Genomic DNA, 21,455 nt, shown 5'->3' with positions numbered 1-21,455 from the left:
CAAGGATGAATGAGATTATCGCAGCTGTACAATTTATTGTAAAATTAAAAATAAACAGTCCAAAACTGAGCTAATCTGCTTCATCAGGACTGTGTGGGTGTGGTATATTGATAGTGGCTTAGCAACATATGGACACTCGACCCAGCAGCTGCTTTCACAGTCGGGGGATCAGCATACGCAATAGACCTCGGAATCTTGCCTATTTCGTCACGGTTACACATACAAGCTCATTTTGAGCAGAAAAGGTGTTGCTTTTTACATATAGTATGTGTTTTGTTTTTGTTATCGTGTAAAAAATAGTAATTTAGGATGGAGTTCCATTTTAATGGTATCCTTAATATCAATTAACAACAATTAACAATCAATTGGATGCCGTTTCTATGGGGAAGAAGCCAGTCAGGGCTGCAAATTGAAAATATTTTGTCAGTTATGAACACTACGACATATGGTTCTAATATGTAATATATTTACTGTAATATCCCATAAAATTACCATGATATGGGATAGGGAGGAGGTCGCGATGGATGGGTGGGTCAAAAAACACCAGACATTCACCCAAGAGGCCGCTGTTCCTACCCCATGTGGAACCAGAAGGCAATGTTGATCTATTTGTCATGTAACATCCGTACTTAACTTACGCCACTTCCAAAGTTATTTTAACCCAAACCACGATCTTTTTCTTACCCTAACAAAGTAAGTTTTGTCACGTAACTTCCGTACTTAAGTTACGCCTATGATGTTAACTATGATCTTTAACTTTTACTACTTTAACTGCGATCTTTCCTAAACTAAGTAGTTTTCTTGCCTAAACCTAACCAAGTCGATTTTTTCCTGAACCTAACCAAGGGGTTTTCTTGCCTAAACCTAACTAAGTTGTTTCCTGTGAAGATGTTAAATGTATTTTGAAAAGACTGGAGCGGAAATTGACGCACTGGACATTCGTTCGTAAAACACACAAAAATATGAGGGGTAACTTTTCATAAGATATTATACGAACCGTTGTATGAGAATATGTTGCACAGGGCTTAATCAGCGGATGGAAAGGTAATCTATTCTACTCTAAAACTATATTATACTCCATACCATGTTAGTATAGATCTAACTATATAACTATACTCTATCTAAAACTATTTTAAGCCTTTAGTTATGGCAATGAAATAATCACAATAAGTCACTCTGAGGTATCCTGATCTAGAAAACAATGGGCTTGCTTCACCATGTGGTGTTCTTTGCCTTGTTCTACATTTTATCTCATTATCTTGTTTGTTTGTTTTTACTATATAAATTACAGGCATATGCACATACATCAGGTTAAATCATTATTGAAAAAATACTGTAGATCAGTTTTACTGCCGTGTTTTCAAACAATGCTGGTGTAAACAAACCTTTAACAGCATCAGACAAGAAAACATTAATACATATATTTAGTTGCGGGTCTGCTGTTATTTGTCCTTGTTTTAAAACACCTGAAAAATCTATTTGAGAGTAAAAGCAGGTTCTGGGGTAAACCTATTTGTTTAAATAAAGTGTGTACCACCGCATAGCTGCTCTTTAGTGGATTCTCTCTCGGTGATATTCAACTCTTGATCTCAGTCAACGGCGCCACAAATCTTTCTTCGCACCACTGAGGAAACTAAATCCAATAAAAAATGTATTTTCTGTCTGAATTGGTAGATGTTACGGATGACGGTGAAATAACACATTGACAGGTTCTCAAAAGAGATGCATAATGAGAGGGGTGAGGACAGAAAGAAAGGAAACAGAGAGAGAAAGGGGAAAGGAAAGAGGGGAGAGAAATATACGATGTGTACACCAGCTCAGTGAAAGCAAACAGCTAAATTAGTCATGGAATGGATGCAAATTTGCTTCCCCTGAGCGTTGCATGGTAGAATTACCCTGAGAGAAGCAGAGGGTGAATCATGCCAACCCCCGGCGCCATGTGATTTATTAGCAAACATCCAATTCAATAAGAAAGTGCTTAACATTCAAAAAGCTGTGAAAGTCTCATAAGGTGGCATTAACTATATGATATTAGCGTTTCCACTGGCGGGTTGGGAGGAGGCAAGACAAGAGACCGTGGAAAAACAAACACGCCCACCTTCCAGAACGATCTTGGTGTGACGTGCCAAGTGGGACTGTGACAGACTGAAAACTCACTTGGCCTTTTCCACGCATCATGTTACTACTCATTAACATAGACAACAAGGTTCATTAATTGACACTCCATCCATAAGAGCCTCTCTGCTTTGAAAAGGGCACAGAGAGAGAGAGAGAGAGAGTAGGGAAGAGAGATGTTGAGAAATAAAGACAGGAGAGGGAGAGAGATAGAAAGGCTGCAACATACGCTAAATGAAATTACTGTTGCACTCCTGGCTTGATATTAAAGTTTAAGTAGAGCTGGGTATCCGACGCACTTGTGCTTTTCAAGTAAAACCGTTGCAACAGCTATCGTAGGTCTCAAAGAAATATTCCACCCGCAGACACTTCTACGTTGTTATATATAAACAATTTGTGGTGATCAATGCGTTTCAGAAGCTAACAACGTCTTCTATCTTTTAATGTATTTTCTGTCAACTGGCATTGTCAATTTCTACCCGATGGTTTCCCGATGATAAAAGATGCAACATCAGACAAAAAGAATGTGGCATTTTATTGCTGCATTTCATCGTCTCTAGATTCAAAAGCCCAGAAACCCTTAATAGGAACTCATTGTTTGAGTTTTGTGAACTTTTCTGGTAAATTTCTGGAGATAATTGCTTTTGATCTGAAGGATTCGGGCCTGAAGTCTCTTTGTTGTTGGGTGGCACTCATCATTGCTTGAATACAAAGTGATTATTTGAGCTGCACCATTATTTTTGTTTGTTTGTAAAAGATGTCAAAGATGGCAAACTCTTATTCTAGCATGAGAGCTGTGTTAAATTGGCTAATGAGAGTAAGTTCCACCCACACATAAAAATCTAACAATCAGCTCATATTTTGGTTTCCTAGCTGAGTTGTTGTTTTGTGATTTGTTTCTGATGCTGTCATTTTAATGCTGAAATAAAAAAAAAGTTTAAAAGTAAAAGCTACTTCTGAGAACGTCCTCGGTGTTTTCAGTTACTCTTTATACATCTGCAAGACTCCTTCCCAACATCCAGTCAAACATCACGTTCATCCTTGTTTTTAGTTGTGTGTTGATTTCCTGATTTTGATCTTTCCTGGAAACTGTTTTTTGAACAGTACATTTAGACTTAGCATAAACTTAACATAAAATCAGAGTCAAATTCATCCAATGTGTACATATACTTAGCCAATAAAGCTGATTCTGATTCAGTTGTAAATTACAAAAAACATGTTGATATATTGTATATTGTCCATATTATATATTGTCTAGAAAATACCTTTTTAGTCCGTTATCAGTCTACTTTCGGAGTTTTCGTCTTAAAAATTAAAATCTCCACCACTGAGGTAGAATATATTAGTAGTATTTTTATTTTAAACAAAAACTGCAACCCATTTGCACACTTTGCTAATGTATATAGTATGTTATTCTATGTTTATATTTTATATTTCTATGTTAGTTGTAGTAGTCTGTTATATTTATAGTGTATTCTACTATATTCTATAGATATTTATCTCTAGTGTTGATATGTATATTCTGGATAAACTGCTGCTGTAAGCTAATAATTTCCCAATTTGGGATCAATAAAGAACATCTATCTATCTATCTATCTATCTATCTATCTATCTATCTATCTATCTATCTATCCGGAAAGAAAAAAACAGAGAAGATGAGAATGGAGACCCTTTGATGCTGCTGTGGTGTATAATGATGTATGAAATATGCATGTTGTAAATATGGGTACCGATTTTAATATTATTATTATCATTCAGTGTGTTTTATTTTCCATCTTACGTTATGCATTCTATTTCATTTTTAACTTGTTCAGTGTGTTTTATTTTCAATTTTATTTCCCGTTTTTATGTGTAAAGCACTTTGGGCTGCATTTCTTGTATTATTATTATTATTATTATTATTATTATTATTATTATTATTAATTTGTCTAATCTTTACCATACATTTTTCACATGTTGTGGAAGTGCAAACAGGAATGCACAGAAGGGATTTACAGAGATTAAAGTATGATTAGCTAATCTCTTGACTGTGTCATAAAGGGCACTATTGGTTTGATTGATTTACTGATTGTGTGAGTCTGTACATTGTTTATGTGATTAAGTGTTTGCAGGTGCTAAGTGGGATGGGTAGAAATTGATTGATTGCAGAAATTGGTTCTCACATTTCAAAGTCAAATTAGTAAATGTGGGGAAAGGATGGCGTGATCAAGCCATTCTCACCTAACTGACAAGATGTTAATGAAAATATATTAACAGAGAAAATGTCTCCATAAGAAATATGAACACACAGAAGGTGTTTAAAAAGCGAAATCAGAAACATCCGGTGAGCCAAACCTAGTGTATTCTTTAGGATTTCAAAATTGACTTTATACTGGATGTAATCAATCATGTCACGTTGGGTTAACAATGATTTGATGACATTTTCACGGCGCACCTCAGTCATCACACCAAAGTAAACAGTAATATTGGCATTGTATTGATCCCATGCAGGTGTGCTCTTTCACTCTGTCTGTGGCAGATCACTTCTGGGAAAATGGGTTGCCAAGATGGATGTGCTGGGAGAAAGTACCCGTGTTTTTGACTGATCACCAGAAGATTGTGATTTCATGTTTAGCTTGGAGACTAATTATCACTCAACTAAATGATCCTTTCTGTTTAGGTTAGTTACTTTGAAAGTAGGTCTTGGGTTTTAAAGTCATGTAGATCCAAGAGCACATTTTCTAGTATTATACATCTTTGGTCTGTGGTCTATTAGACATCGATTTTAGAGATCCTTCACATGAAAAAGTTTGAGATTGCTCTCAAAATCTGTGTGCTGGATTTTTCTAAATTCCATTTATGTCCATTGCTCACTTTATGCTCCTCTGGGAAGCAGTTGTTTTACTTTTCTACTGCACTTTGTAAGCGAACGTTTTACTGGCATCTGGTAGTTGCTTTTAGTCTACAATTGCGCAAGCGTAACTCTGCTGCTGGGCGCTGACGTTGCAGTGGAACAAACAATTGACTTTCACCTCTTGGCACATGTTCTTTGGGAATATACCTAATCTTAGCACAACATTACTATCCCCTTTAATATACGTCGTCACAGTGGAGTCTATACTCGCCAAAGACTATTCGGACTATTCATCTTATCATGCACCATGAAATAAATCATTGTTCATTGGAAATGGAGTCTCACATTTTAGACTTAGAAGCAAATGAACCAAACCAATAGTTAAGCTCATATAAAGGGCTTCTTGGTGAAACTCTCCTCCGGCATGAGACCTTTATAAATCTATGGTTTTCATGTTGGTTTCCTTTGCTTATTGATTAATGGTCCTCACTGTTCAAGCACAATCTTTTCTTATAAGTATTTGCTGCCTGAGATTTTTAATAGAGGGACTGCTACTTCGACGACAAAAGGAAACGGTATATAAAAGACTTAATTGTAATCAAACCACTTGTAAATCAGTATTTAAATGTGAACTATAGTCCCCTACTGTATGCGTACACTTTATGACTCAGACTAAACTAACTAATTCAAACTTCAAACTAATTACTTCCCTACATTCCCTTACACTTGGCAACATCCCTGGACTCAGCATATTGTTTTTCATGCTGGGAAACAACTCATTAGTTACAGGATGAAGAATGTGTTTTGATACTTTGCAGTCATCACAAATTGATATAAATGGTACAGATGTAAACAGGAGGGGCGACAGTAAATTGAATACTTTTTCCTGAACTGCATATTTGCGTCAGGCTTTATACAAAATCATGTTTGTTTTTTTTAGAAAGTAATATTCCGGCAAAAAACCTTTGGTTGAGAGGATTTGTTTGAACATACAATAATATAAATGATACAAACGTAAAAAAAAGTTTTTACTGTATCACAATCAGCCAAGTAAAAATCTGTGATCTTAGATGCTAATGTAAGGTTGAAGCGAGTAAAATAAAAAGATGTAAAACTTCTTTAATGGCTTCCGCTGTAAAAGAAAGGACACCTTACAAATTACTTCACATTCTACTAATTCGCAGGATTATGCTACTTGTTAAAGACATGCCAGAAGTTCTATTTTTAGATTACATCTATCAACCAAGAGCCTGAGTTATTACCATAGGAACAAGAAGAATCTGCTCACTATCTAACTCCAAAGATTTGCTTTCAATTAAAGGACTATTAAAAATAGATATATTTAAAATATATTAGGTTTTATACATGTCCACAGGGACACAGAGAGAAAAACAGTGATGGATAAATTAAGCATTTATTCGTCTTCCTAATTTCTTCTTGTAAGGTTAAGTTTAAAGCTCCATTAAGCAATATTTTTGAAGGAAATGTGGAGCTAGTACTGCTTATCCCACTGAGAATCAACACCTCATTACAGCTCTGTACTGCTTTATAAAACTGGGGTCAGACAAAAATGACCATATCTGCCCAGTCTAAAAGGGCTACAAGTGAACAGAGTTGAACATCTACTGTAGCGAGCCAAACAAATCAGTAGACTGTCAGCAGACAGAGGACCAAACCAGGGCTGAAACACACTTAAACACTCGACAGGTTGTGAGAAAGAAGATTACAATTTCTCCACGCAGGTGAAAGTTTGCTTTCTTATGCATTACAACTTGCAAAAATTGGCAGCTGTTTCATCTCAGGGTGAGATTTTCATGGAATTATAGATATTACTGAACACATGTGGTAAGGAGGCAATTTGCTCATTATTTCTATGGAGGGATAGAAACCAGCCTGTGGTTCACTGCAAACTGAAAGGAAAACACATTATCTCACAGACAAACGCATTAAACCAAGAAGCACAAAGCTATAAAGAAGAAGATGAGGGTCCGCACAGGCAGATCGGAATATTTGCTGAGTTTTTACAAAAACAGCGACTGCCGGAAACTATTTTCGAACCACGATTTCAGAAACACCCCGGTACAGTATCTGAAAAACACAATTTGTGCAGCTGAAGACAAATAAACAAAGAAATAGAAGCTATTACGCATTAGAAAGGCCATTAAGATGCCCTGAAAGCATTTAATGAAAATTTTAGAGACAACGTATCCAACCTTAATAGATAGGTTTCTTAGAGTGTATTAAGCCAAAAACATGAATATTAACCATATTTCAAAATCCAACTTCCTTTGATCATCAACTACCAGAGTAATTCCTCCAGCTTTCACACCGTACTACAACATACCAAGAGAATAAAATGCTCTATCAAAGCAGAAAACAATTAACTATCATTAATTAATATGTCCACGTTTAATGTGCGGTGCAGCAATTAAGCCATCTTTTATCTCTGAAGTTAATTGAAAATGCTGGAATGTTTCCAAAGCAAAAGGACAATAGGCAATTACTACATTTCATAAAATGAAATGTCACTTATCTATCAGTGCCAAAACCAAACCTCAGTTCCCTTCAACATGGCATGCCGGGCATTCTTGCACACTCAGCTACATAGTCATTGCGCTGTATTATGCAGTGATAATGAGATATTATGCTATATCTCATTAAGATAAAGGGAGAAAAATGTCTCTTGGGGTCAGAGGGTAATCCCTGGTTATTGTGTCCTGGCCACAGTGCCAGGCAATTAAGCAAGAGAAAATGAGGACCTAAGGAGCACTGTGAGCTCATTAAAATAGTAAGGTTGGTAATAGGGGGGAATGTGAGTAGTATGGAAGGAATCAGGTATCACAGAAAAGAAGTCATTAAAGTATGAAATTGCCTTTTTGTGTGATATTATAGATATTTTCTTCAGAGTTTGGTTTGCCGGGGTGAAATGTTTGCATTTTGTTTTTCATCCGAGGAAGGAATTAAGAAAATGGTGTGAACTTTCAGGCTCCTAACTTCAGGTATTTACTCATGCATCAGGAAAAATGCAGACGCCAACTTTGCAATGAAGCCAATTCCCTCACGCATACAGATAAGAAGCAAACAAGGACGAGTGTCTCATGCCAAAACTGAACCACCAAGTTGATGCTTGCCAGCACCATCCTCCAACCAATTATGATGTATTATGAGAGGTACTTGGCTATCAGAGAAGCCAGCAGATCTGCCCTGTCTCGATGAGTTGCGACATTTCCAGGCACACACAGGCCATTGATTAGCGGGGCTCAACTCACAGCCTGCAGTCTATCAGCGCTCAGGGACCGGTAATCAATTCTCTAATGCCGTTTGAGCCTATTCACTGCGGCTATGATCCACTCCTCACTGTGCAGATACAGATGCACACACCCACGTGTACGGACATGAGGATGTAACCAAGGACACACCAAATATAACCCAGATGGCCATCGTAAAAGCAGAGGACAACTCCCAAATATTAACTTACCAAGTGTAGCAGTGATAGGGCACTGTCATCTAATGGCATTATCAAAATGAGTGCAGCTCTCCTGAGGCGGACTCTGGTTTCCTGATTACCTAGCAATGGTGGACCCTGTTCGTGGCCAAATCTGATCAGCATAGCACCAGACACAGGCATGGCCGGTCAGGAACTCAGCCGCGAGGCCCCCTTATCTCTACCGACAGGCCGTTGGTTCTTTATGGGCAATGATGTCCTCCCATGCAGGAATTAATCTGATTGGGCTCTGGTGGAAGATTAAGTTGTAGTAAAACTACTGAATGGAAAGGTGGGGCCTTAACTTCCTTTCTGTGCAACTTGAATCAGATGGAATTACGTTGTGAGACCTTGTACAGATCAGGGAGAGCGAGGACCGCATCTCTGAATGTTCGCTTCAGGCAGGCCATCTGCTGAAATTGACTGACCAACAACAACTTGGAATATTGTCTCTAAGAAACTTTAGAAACAAGATAATTTCAACAGTCAAACAAATGTGTGCAATAAAACCCCTCGTAGCCTCAGTCCTAAATTACAACAATATTTAGCGTAATTTTGTTGTTGCTTTCACATCATCTTCCTTCCAAGCATACACACATTTTCTGAATTATGAGTACTTTTATGTTTGATACGCTTGCTAATAATATTCACATACTTACTTTTACAACGGTGGCATCTTTAGATATACATCACACAATATTTCTAATCATCCCCTGGTTAGATGTGACAACTAAGACGAGAGCATGTGTGTAGCTTTTACACCCGGCTGTTGTTTCTTTTTTTTATTGATATAAATTATCTGACAACTATAACCTATGAATTGTTATTTATGTAATCAGTTATTTGATCTATTTTGATTTTTTTTGTTTTCATTTTTTTTTGTTAAATATTAAAAAAAATGTCTCCTGTTTCGTTGATTATTATTTTATCTTATTTTAATTTTTTTCGATTTTGTTGAATGCTCTTTAACTATAAAATTTCTTAAAATGCAAAAAATTAAATAAAAAATAAAAAGTGGCATCTTTAGTGCAGGACTTCTACTTGTAATGCAGTAAATTTATAATGCAGAATTGCTAATTTTACTCAAGTAAAAGATCTGAATACTTCCTCCCCTGATAAAATCCCTATAATTATTATTGTCTCTAACGCTAGGTTTGCTGTTGTAATCTATTCATTTTCAAATATCAATATATATATGTATATAATATTAAAAAATGTTTGACAATGGGTAGATACGTAATGGGAAAAAAGGAACAGAACATTTTGATGTTGCATGTTATTGTTGTTGACAGGTTATCATGGCAAACTATAGTTAACGTGACTGTGATGAGGATAGCACAATAGATTAGCAGTCCGTCACCTTAACCACTCGCCCACCTCGTCGTCGGCGTCTGGTTTGTAAGCTGACTACCCAGCGTGTTTTCATAAAATGCAAAGAAAGTTGAACCAAACTCAACTTTTGACACAGTGTAGGAGCGTCCACAGGGGAAAATAGCTCGCTCAGACTAATCAATAACACAAAACTTATGAATAAACTGATCAATTTAACTATGATGTTGTTCTTTAGAAAATCATAGAAGTATGGAGTTTCAGCAGAGACTGACGTACATGCTTGAGAAAGAGTCTGGAGCTTCTATATCGAAAAAATGTTATTCAACTGATTCTAGTTTAAAATATAGGTTTAAAATCATTACAGGTGTAAACAAACCTTTGACAGCAACATTCATATTCCTGCCTTAAAAGACCTGTCAATCAATTTGAGCGTGATAGCAGCTTCAGATCCTGTGCTTAGAATTTTGATGGTGCTTTGACCTTTTTAATTGTATTGGTATCATGGTTTGGGGCTGTTAAGTAAACACAAAGCACCAACTGTTTGCCATTTAAAATGCAGAAGAGTATAACACTTACTTTGGTGTCTGTGTGTCATCCAAGCGGTTCCCCAGCTGGAACTCGTGGGATTTGCTGCGGTGCAGTGCGGTGAAGCCCGGCAGCAGATGGATGAGCTTGCGGCTCGGCGGAGGTGGCGTGCCCGGGGCCTTCACTTTGTTCCTTCGCCGCATGGGGGGAGTGCCAGGTGGGGTCATGGTGTTGACCACCAAGGGAGTCCGAGGAGGTGTGTGGCCAAAATGCCTCTGGCGGGGTGACGGGGGCAGGGAGCGATGACCAAAGTCCAAAGGAGGGAAGAGCCCTGTGGATGGGCTGTCGACGGTCAGTCGATCGGCATATAAAGGGGGGGCCAGGGCCTGGGGGCTGTGGCACATGTGCTGGTTGTACTTGGACTGGACTTTGGGGCTTTGGGAGAGCTGGAACCGGATCCACTGACTGACCTCTGGCTGGCACACCGGAGTGTTTTCTTTGCCCGATTCAGAGGTGGGCCACTGGATGGACCAGTCCTGCTTCGACTGGCTCCCTGTTGGAAGAGGACAGATATAGAGACTAATTTAACACCAAAATAACATCTGGTTGTGTCAAACTGAATAAAATCCTTGTTCACACTAATTACAAACAAACATACACTATCTTCTTGCTTATCTGTAGTTTAGTATCTAGCCATGCAAATAGTTTTAGTTTAATTCTCCCAGGTTTTGAGACATGTGTTAAGTTTTCTGACTCTGAACCTATATAATACAATAGAGGAATGGATTTTTGTTCATGCTGATCACATCTTTTCAAAAATGCCATCTGAAAAATCAAACTGGATATGTCCCAGTTACTCTGGATAATCTATAAACCACGTAACTTTCATTGGAACTACTTTCTACTGAAGAATTAGTCCCAATGAAAACTGTTGAAACCTTGTTCTTATGTAAAAAGATGTTGCTGTTGGATTTAACATAAAATATCAGCACTGAGAGTATCTCCATTGTAGAAATCTCAGTGGATGATGTCTCAAAAACCTGGGCAAATAAAAGCAAAACTATCTGCATGTCTACATGCCATTTGTGACAAGTGAGAAAATGTTTTTTTCATAATTTGGGTGAACATTTTTGTGTAATATGGTGTATCAAGTTAAACTAAAGTGGTTCTTTTCATGCACTTAATACTAAAACATCCATTAACTCTACCTCTTGATTGCGGTAGTAAGAGTAACCCTGGCAGCAAGCAAACATTTACGACCAGCAAATGTGCTCAATTTGGGTAATGAGGAATTAACTCAGCTGTTATCGGATGTGACCGTATAGTGCAGTGGTGTTCAAATATGCTGATGTGGAGCAGATTAAGCATGAATGGATGGAGACAGAGAGTGGGGAAAATGGAAGAGTGCACCAAAAACAGAACAGGTCAAAGCTGCATGAGTCATAAACACAAGCCGACTTCTACCGAAACTAAACTTTCTTTTGAATGAGAAAGAGATAGCAACAGAGGCAAAATAATTGAAGGTGAGCAGCCAAAATGAGTGTTTTTGAGCTCAGATGAAAATACTTTACCTCCGTTACTGTGCAATTTATCCTCCTCAAGTTCTTCTTCAGAAAGAAACAAAAAAAAAAAGAATGTGTTTATTGATCTGGCAGAGGCACAGCTGAAATAGTCTGCAACGTCTTACTTGTCTTTCCATCTGCAGTTATGCATAGCCAAAAGGCTGTTCAGCAAAACAAAACATAACATTGGTAGAATTGATCTTGGGTACATCTCAGCAGATGCAGCATCTCATACATGACTCTGGGCAAAGTTTACCTCACAAGCTTCAAAAACTGCTATTGACCGCCGAGCCATATTTAATGCAAATTTCTGTCAACAACACTACACTTTTTTTTTTGTGTCATTATTTTTCTTCTCTGCGACATTGTCTCCAAGGAACTATAAGCATCAAAAACACAAACTTCAAACACAATATCAACACCAGCAACATCAAATGAACCACACAAAATATCTCCCATAAAAGATCCCAGTGGAATTGCTAAACTTGATGGAAAAAAAAAAAAGCCTGCAGCCTTTCCTATTCTGTAATGTTATGAAGAAGAGGCCGGGAGGAACGATGAGTTGTGGGAAGAGACGGCTGCAATGACACAAGGGACGTAATATGCAGGGATTTTCAAGGGTCTCATTTTCTTTTTTTTTAAATATACTTTAGTCATCTCGGCGGGGGGGTTCTTAAATTTCCCATTAACAACCCAAAAAAAAAGACTGCAAGTTTTCATTCACCAAAAATTATGTTTAGCACTACTGAAACATAGCAAAACAATTTGTTTTAAATGAAACAGTGATGCAGTTAATGTCCTGAGGCTGAGAGGGTGTAATATAGAGTAGCAAAGGACTTTGGGCATCCTTGGTTCCTGAGGTAAAAGTAGAGTTCAGCACTTGGGCATTAAACTCTCCTGGTTGGACAAAGGATGAGCCGCTGCCTCAGGAAATATCTGGGGGTTATTTTATAAAGTAAAATGTTCCAATCATCAAGCTTAAAATTGTGTTGCGTGCACTGCAAATGGCAACCAGAAGATAACAATTTGTAGAAACCTGATGATACTTTTAGGCCCTGTCTACATGTAAACTGATATTTTCCTCTACGTATTGGCCTCTCGTCCACACGCAACGTTTTGGGTCACAAAAACGGATATATTTGAAAACGCCTTCTATGGCGTAGATTTTTAAAAACTCTGGTTACTTTGTATCTGTGTGGACATATAAAATGGAGTGGGCGATGACGTCCTCTCCTCATTTCACGCATGCCCATTGTTGCTTTGTGTAATGAGTGTGTAATGTGTGAGAGAAGAGTTTGCCAGAAGAGTTTCTCCTCTTTGCTTCTATAATCTTTGATTACAGTAAACCAAATGATCACTGGTCAATGGTCACCGTTTAGTTCCTGCTCTCCGGCTGAAGTTATTTTTTCTTATCAGTGAACCTGGTGTTGTCTTTGGTTGTCTTGGAAACCTGCTGGTTTTCAGCACTGCAAGGCACATGGTTATCTATCCCCTACAGAACATGTTTGTGTGATATGGAAACCTTGAGATCTTACGTTTGAAGACATGTAGCCATATTGATATTTTACTTTGACTGATATTCAACAAATACGCATCACATTTGCAAGGATTGATTAGTCCCTGCAATATAGACCCTGTTGATAACTGTTATTCACGCCTATGGATAGTAATCAGTAGGGTCTCTAGAGTGAAGTGGTCACTGTCGCTCTGCCCTCAGTGTGGCGGCCTGAGGACCACGCTCACACTTGTGCCTGAACCCACATTATGAGGACCACATATCTCAACCCTAAAAACCCCTTCAGAAAGACATCAAGATGCAGAAAGGAGGAGTGGACCCAAAAGGCCACTCATCCACATATGTAGGGAAAGATGAGGGGGATGCTCAATCAAGCCTCCTTCATTAGCAGGAATAAAACCACAATTGGCCACTCAGAAATGTAAAAGTTCAGCTTGACCCCATATGAACGACTGAAACTAATCAACGGCCACTGAAGAGTTCACACCACTGAAAATACAGATGAGAGGCTACAGAAAGCTGATTGCTTTTGGTCAGGTTTAGAGGTGCTTAATACCCGACACATGAGGTGCCAATTTGTACTGTCCATTTCACAATTAGCACCTTGCTAAATCTAACAAGATAGTTGTCGACCAATCACTTTTGATTTCCAATGACGAGTTTCCCTTTGGTAATTATATTCTTGCACGAGGCAGCCTCACTTTCAAAATGCTTTTGACAGTACTTATCAAGCTGATACCCAAGTGAAATTTCTCTGGAAGAGAAGCAATGAACTTGAATCGCACTCATGCAACTGTTACTTCAAGTAATGAGTCAATTCATCAAGCGCACTAGTATCTTAGCAACTGCTTCAGTAAAATAGTAACAAGACTTGACTTATGAATTTCTTGTTTCACATAATCTCACCTAAGCAAAAGCCTCAGGCAAACCAAAAAAAATAAAGTCACTGACAAATGAGATGAAGAACACAGACCGAGCATAACCCCTTTGAGGACTGTGATTTAAGTTAATTTGTGTGGCTTTTGCTTGTTAGAGAGTTTTAGAAGTTACTTTTAATGCAGAGCTTTGATAGAAAAAAAGTATAGCCTTGTAGTTTATCACAACTTCTAGAAGCCATTTCATCAGAGCAGAAGCCTGCTGATATCAAGGCTCGACTACGCTCAATCAATTTCTGTGAAAGTATTCTTACTGCTGCGGAACTCACATTACATTGCTTTTCTTTTACTTACTGCTACTTTTCTTGGCGATGCATAAAGTAATATTCAGACTTTATCATAGTACAAAATGATCATGATACATTTGCAACCAATTTTCATTATAAACTGCTTTGAGCAAGCTATGAATGTCACATTCTCTAGCAAGAATGTCCTCATAGACCAATCTTCCTTCCCATATATTAGCCAGTGTTGTAGTCAAGACCACCTAAATGGAGAGTGTATCGAGACCAAGACAGGACCAAGACTTTCAACGGTTCAGACCAAGTCAACACCGAGAACAGACCTGTGCGAGTCCCACACTGCATGACCGAAGGGTCAAATGTGGAACAATAGACTGTATATAAGAAGTGGACGTAGGCCCCGTGACGTCACCCATTGGTTTGTAGACTACGGTTTTGAAGCCTCGAGTTTGGCATTTTGGCTGTCACCATCTTGTTTTTTTGCAACCAGAAGTGACACAAGAGGGTTGAGCTAAGCACAACCAAATGCTAAATAAGACATTTTTTAAATGTTACAATTAACTTTCATGAACTGAAAACACACTGTGAAAGGGTTAAAATTGTAAGATGAAAACGCTGACAACTCCCAGACCGGACAACACTGTGGTAGCAGCCTGTCAATCATTAGCTATCCACACCCTAAAGCATACCCTGCTTTATGGTCTATTTGACTCTAAATGGGACCATAATTTACTAAATGAACATCATGTTGTTTTGAAGATGGCTTGAAACTAGTGATTGAGACCATAAACTCATGTTTACAATGTTTACTGAGGTAATAAATCAAGTGAGAAGTAGGCTCATTTTCTCATAGATTTCTATACAATCGGATTGGCTTCACTTTCCAGACTCGGAGGTTGTCCACTGTGTGGAACATGCAAACCATAGGCAATCCTCAAATTGATCTGAAAGATCCACATTCCCATAAAAACACCCACAGAAAACAAATGAAGATTCCTCTCCGTTTACCTCTTTTATTGCCATATATACTGTGTAAGTGAACCATGAGAAATGTCTTGATAAAATAATCAAAAGGCATTGCAGAGGTGAATTTTTTCGTGTGGGAATTTTCCTTTTTTTCTATGAGCAATCACAGTAATGATGTTAACAAATAAATCAGACAATCAGGCAATTTCGTTATTTAGATATCCCCGCAGTTGTGGCGTTGACGGGAGACAAGGTCAAGTAAAAACGTGGTAGATTTCGAGACAGAAACCTTCAAAAAGCGGTGTTGAGACCAGTCTCAAGATCAACATATCGAGTACAACAACACTGGTATTAGCAGATGCTGTTCCCGTTTATGCATAACTTTAGATGTAATTTTGGAGCCACCTCATCATCAATCTTCCATTCTCTCCCCTCACTTGAATAACCCTGCATCTCAACATCAACTGTCGAACCAAACAATGCACCTGAAGCATTTAGCTTCTCCTCTGCGGTGATTAATGCAAATGACACACCCCAACACCATTAATGGGGCAATCTTAACATGCGGTGACGCTTTGAGAAAGGCAGATAACAGCTTCATAATTGGACTAATTACCTCTGGATGTGTCGCTTCTTTAGGCTAAATGGCAGTGAAATGCCACCGGGACAGTACCTGGTTTATATTACTGCCACTGTAAACAGGATTTGGCGAAAAGGGCAATGCTGCGTTCAATAGATGCAGGGTTTGTGGACGTTCTTGCAGTGTAATCAGTGGGACTCAAAGTTCTACTCTGCTAATTAGTTAACAGCCATCAAGGACCACCCAGGGGTGTTCAGGAAGATGGGTGTTGGGGGTTCGGTCAATGCTTCTTCTAGTCGTCTTCCTTCCCTGTTGCATCTGCTCTTTTCTTCTCGACATGACAACGTTTCTTCTTCACCTCCTGTCGTCATGCCTCTTTCTCACCCTAATTTTTCCTCTCATGTTATTCCGAGTACTTCTTCCCCCACATGCCTCCTTCACTTTCCTTTCTTCTCTTCCAATCTCCTCTCTCGCATATTCAGTGCCTCCCTCTCCTCTGCCTTTCTTCATCTCCTTTTCTTGCTGATGGCATTTGAAGCCAATTAGGTGTTTGTATGCATGTGAAGCTGTCTTAAGGCCGGGCACGGGGACATTCCTTTTTAGCTATCAAAGATTACAAAAGGAAAGGCAACAAGGAGACCTGTCATGCAAAGCAAGGATCAACACTATTAGCCCTGATCAACAGAAGAACTCATATTCAAGAAATTGTCCATGTGAAAATGTTTGTGTGTGTGTTTGTGTGTGTGTGAGGACTTGTGGGGCGGGCTGGATAATGTGTGTATATTGCGGCACAAAGGACCGACCGGCTGCCTCCGAATTGTATGACTCATCCTCATTGCAACTCGTGGACTGCAATCCCAAGAGCCTGTAGTGAAAAATTCTATTAACTTGCATTAGTTTCCTTCCTCCACCATTACACCACAGAGCAACATACATTCACTTATTATGTCCTCTATTTCTCCGGTTATGTGATGTAAAGCCTAAACTGCCAAGATTGTAAAGTATATGAATGTCCATGTCTGCCAATTTTAACATAATTCCTGATGACTCATAAACTGGAACAACATATTTTCTTTGGAAAAAAAAAAACATGTGGCATAAATCTGTAAATCCTTTTCTGTGCTCTCATTCATGGTGGTTGAATATATCTGTACTTTTGCAACAACCTCCAGATATTTTAAGAGGAAAAAATATAACTCTTTAAAAAGACTCAAGCTGTAAGAACATCCTCCGCTGCTTGCTTAGCAGTGTTAGGCCGTGTAACCCTTAAAAACACATGCACGTCTTCCAGTCTTGTATATATACATGCTGACCCACGCACACACAGATGTGCAAATGTGGCGATGTTTAAAAAACTATGACATATCTCGCTCTCCAAGCTTCATCTGCGTAAGAATACGAAGAACCCTGCAGCACAGTCTTTATTTCTCTCGGGTGAAAGAGCCTCTCACCGCCCTGTGTGGTGGTGGTGGTGGTGTTTCTGTGGCGCATATACACATCTCTAGCCAGCCCCCCTTTTAGAGAGCCCATTAGTGGCTCTTTGTGGCCAGACCCTGCCTTTACAGAGCCAGAGAGGGAGAGGGGAGTACGGTTGAGGCAATGAGTGAAAGAAAAGAGGCAGAGAATAGAATGATGAACAATAAGCAAGAAGACGGGAAAAAGAGGTAGACAGTGAAGAAATGAAACAAACTCAGAGAAAGACAAAAACAGAACAGACGTTTTTTGGTAAATTCTGAAACGTAGCAGATTCTTTTAAGGCAGTTTCTGGTCCATACGAGCGGCGGAAACCTGCGTCCCCACAGACACACAGCCATCCAACGTTAAAGATCAGCGTAAGTGCTCTGCATATATTGACCGCTATCTCTTCTTGTAAAATGTCTGGTGTAATCTGTCACACCGGTGTTGACACAAGTTTATCAACCAGTGGGAAAATGTCCTCACCGTGACATCCCTATGGGGGAGATCATAACCCATATCTCTGTTCAAAGATGTGTTTTTGGAGTGACAGGCCTCCATGATCTTTAAACCCTCCCCAGTCTATGCTAGGGCTGTCACTTTTCATTTGAAATTTCTACTGCAGCTCTATCTTGGGAGAAAATGTAATATTCAATCTGTATTAATGATGTTTGAATTCAAAATTGGCAGTGTGTAAGTGCAACAGTCCCTACTTTGTACGCCACTGAGGGGGCTTTTCCTAAATATGCACACATTGCGTGTCCTGTTGCCCTCTGAGTAAACTAGCCGTTCAAGGTTCAATTCATTCATCCATAAATACATGAAATTTTACAGTGCTACGTACCCAATCAGCCACTGCTGATTACAAAACATAGTTAATAAATATCCATAAAATGAAAGTGTAGATAAAAAGACTTAAAACTATAACTTTGCTGCATGGATAATCATGACAATAAATCTAAGAAGTAATGTGAGCAATGTAAGCATTTTGGTGAGGAATCATTCAACACCATAGATGTTAAGACCAGAACGGAAATTGCTAAAACAACAGGGACCCTCAAAAACATCCTAGTGAGACCAGAGTCTTCAAGTCACAAGGAGTCAGCACTTTAACACCTTAAGCCTCTTTGTTGTTACACCGTAAAGACAGCAACTTTCCTGTGGTGAAAACTGGAGTATGACATGTCATGCTGTAAGGAACACTATACAGGTCAACGGCAAGGACCATGGACAGCGACTCGATGAACACAGGGAACATAAGCTGCCTGTGAACACCAGATCAAAATGAAAACCAGTCTGAAAGGCCGGAGAAGAGGCAATTTACATCCGACCAATTGCTATTGACGGCTGGAATGTAGTAAATAATCTTCCAGCAAATTCAGCACCTGCTACAGGAAAGAGCTGCCGTTAACTGAATCGTAGGCCAGTGGTGAGAGGGCAATGGGTTGGGGGTTTCAAGAAGATGACAGTTAGCAGCTGGACAAATCTCTTCCTTTAGAGCCTGCACTATAGTTGTATCTGGGCAATAAATGTAAAAAATAAAAATCAATATATATCAGATGCAGATTTAGTTATTGCCATAACCAAACTGGATTGTTTTGCACTTATTCTGATTTGAAAAATAAAAATCTACATCAGGTGCAAGGGGAAAAAATCAAGACTGGGATTTTTTCTTTTAGAAGCAGTGCTGTGAACATAGCCAAAGTCCGAGACAGTGACGGCAAAAGAGAGCTGGTCTCCAGAGACGCCACAAGCCTGACTGGTCTGAATCCAGCTGGACTGAGGCATAGGCGGCTGGGACCCCCTGACGGACTCTGCCAGAGGACGCCTGCCTGTCTGCCTGTCTCTCTGGACATCATCCGCCTCCATCCCCAATCAAGCCAATGAGACAGAAAGGAAGGAAGTTAGAGAAGCACACAGGTGGCGAGCAACTCCAGCACAGCAGTCTGACAAAACGAGCAACAGAGAGGTGTGAATATTTGGAGAGGACAGCTGAGTACCTGCAGAATCACAAAGAGCCTGGTTTTTAGGACTGTGCCGTAAAATGACCTGTTTGTCTGAATGCCTGAATCCTTATTCATTACATAAAAAATTAAAAAATGCTTTGCAGAACAGCCAAGTTGAACCTCCTCTAATAAAACACTCTTTTAATAAAGCACAGTTTTGTTAAGGGCACATTGAAGAAAAACTACTCATCAAGTTAATTTGGTTAATTATTCAGCGGAGCCTTTCGACTGAAAGGACATCTGTTACAGAAGAGTGTGTGTGCGTGAGTGTTTGTGAGTGTGTTTTTGTGTGTGTTTGAGTGGGAGTAGAGGAGAAACAGATATGTTATCAAACGGGTTTACAAAAGGTTGATACCAAACCGAACAACCCAGGTTTAGTGATGTTCTACTGCCCCCTTCTGGTTCATTTGTATCATTGCAGAAGCTTTGACCTGACAGACTGAAAAACAAAGTGTGGCCTGTAACGCCACCTGGTGTGCAACCATGAAACAACAGAAACGCACTTTTGGCATCACAGCAGATGCTTCAGCAAGTCCACATTGTTTGTAAAAGCCACAAAAAATACAGGTTGACCATCTTTAAATTAATTCTTAGGAACATAATGTTGGAAAAACAAAGATCTTACACCCCTTACACTGTGAGATAGACAATCTCTACAATTAAAAATCTGTCTTTAAGCAACAAAATAGGAGAGAAAATGCCAAATATTTGGGTCCATAACACCCACACGGCATCAAATATCACCTGACCCAATAAAGCGACTTCAGCCTCTCCAACATATTTTTACATTTTAACGAAATACCACCATCATTTGCACATATTTTACTCTGGAAGTAGAGTGGGTTAGGGCTGCTTGATTATGGCAAAAATCATAATTGCGATTATTTTGGTCAATGCTGAGATCACAATTATTTAGCACGATTACTCATTGACTTTGGAAACATGATGCATTTAGAAAGAACATTTTGAAGCCTACATTTTAAAGTTAAATGCATCAATCTGGTGCACTTTGAGAGCAAGAGGCTAGATCTATGAAGAACATTGTGCTCTTGTAAACAATTTAATCATAAACACATTGGTTGTATAGTCTAAATATGAATGGTGATGACACTGCAAAAAAGTCACACCCACAAAGCATGGTAAACAAGACGAGTTCTGTGGTTTCTCGCTGTAAAGGAAATGGGTGCGCCTGATTTAAGTGCAAGTGCATGGTAAAGTGCTTTGGATAAAAGTGCTACATAAATACTTTACCAATGATTTACCATTAACTTTACCCTTTACAATATGCTTAATATGCCAATATCTCAATATGCCTTGTGGACGGCATTCACCATTATATAAACCTCTGCAGCTACATTAACCCTCAATAAAATTAAATAATTCTTCATTGTATAGCTCAACATGAGCACATGGACATACAGTAAATCAACAAAGGCAAATATTTAGAGAGCTGCTTTGTGTTGCCACATGTGGTAAATGGAAGCTTTTATTGGCGTCATAATGTTACGTCAAGACCACAGATCATTAAGACTTCAGGTTAAGATTTCAAGTTTCTTAGCAGTAAGAGGTAAGAAGGTATTCCTACTGTATTAACTTTGTTGTAGAGGAGCGGTTGGACAAAGGCTTCATATACCAGCCATCAGAGTAGATAAGGTGGCAGATAAAGTGACAAAACGTGGAGTTTCATTCACTTCTCTTTCGCAGAATAAAAAAATGAATTGATGGGTGAATCGATTTGACTACATATTGACAGTGCACTGCTAAGTTCAAAGAAACATGCACTTGAAATGCAAAGAATTGGATTTGCAAACCTGAAGAAGCTGGATGTGAAATAAGTTCGTCGTCAGAAAAGAAACTCTATTTAAAGCAGGAATAAACAACAACTTGTGTGCCGTGAGATTTTA

General features: G+C 38.9%; 1 protein-coding gene across 4 annotated transcripts in view; it reads right to left on the bottom strand.

Annotated features, from left to right (window-relative positions):
• ksr2 (kinase suppressor of ras 2) overlaps positions 1-21,455 on the bottom strand; it is a 117,110-nt gene that overhangs the window by 74,645 nt on the left and 21,010 nt on the right. For 3 of the 4 annotated variants that reach the window (XM_037777586.1, XM_037777585.1, XM_037777584.1), the window contains exons 4-5: positions 11,861-11,896; positions 10,341-10,842 (exon numbers count right to left, since the gene is read on the bottom strand). In XM_037777586.1, coding sequence (XP_037633514.1) covers positions 10,341-10,842; positions 11,861-11,896 — 538 coding nt within the window. The remainder of the gene's footprint in view (positions 1-10,340; positions 10,843-11,860; positions 11,897-21,455) is intronic. The other variant, XM_037777587.1, reaches the window with a different exon arrangement.

Source organism: Sebastes umbrosus, chromosome 8 (genome assembly GCF_015220745.1).
Source record: "Sebastes umbrosus isolate fSebUmb1 chromosome 8, fSebUmb1.pri, whole genome shotgun sequence".
Classification (NCBI taxonomy): Eukaryota; Metazoa; Chordata; class Actinopteri; order Perciformes; family Sebastidae; genus Sebastes; species Sebastes umbrosus.
Note: the sequence above shows the minus strand (reverse complement) of the source record. Positions and strands in the feature narration are given on the sequence as shown.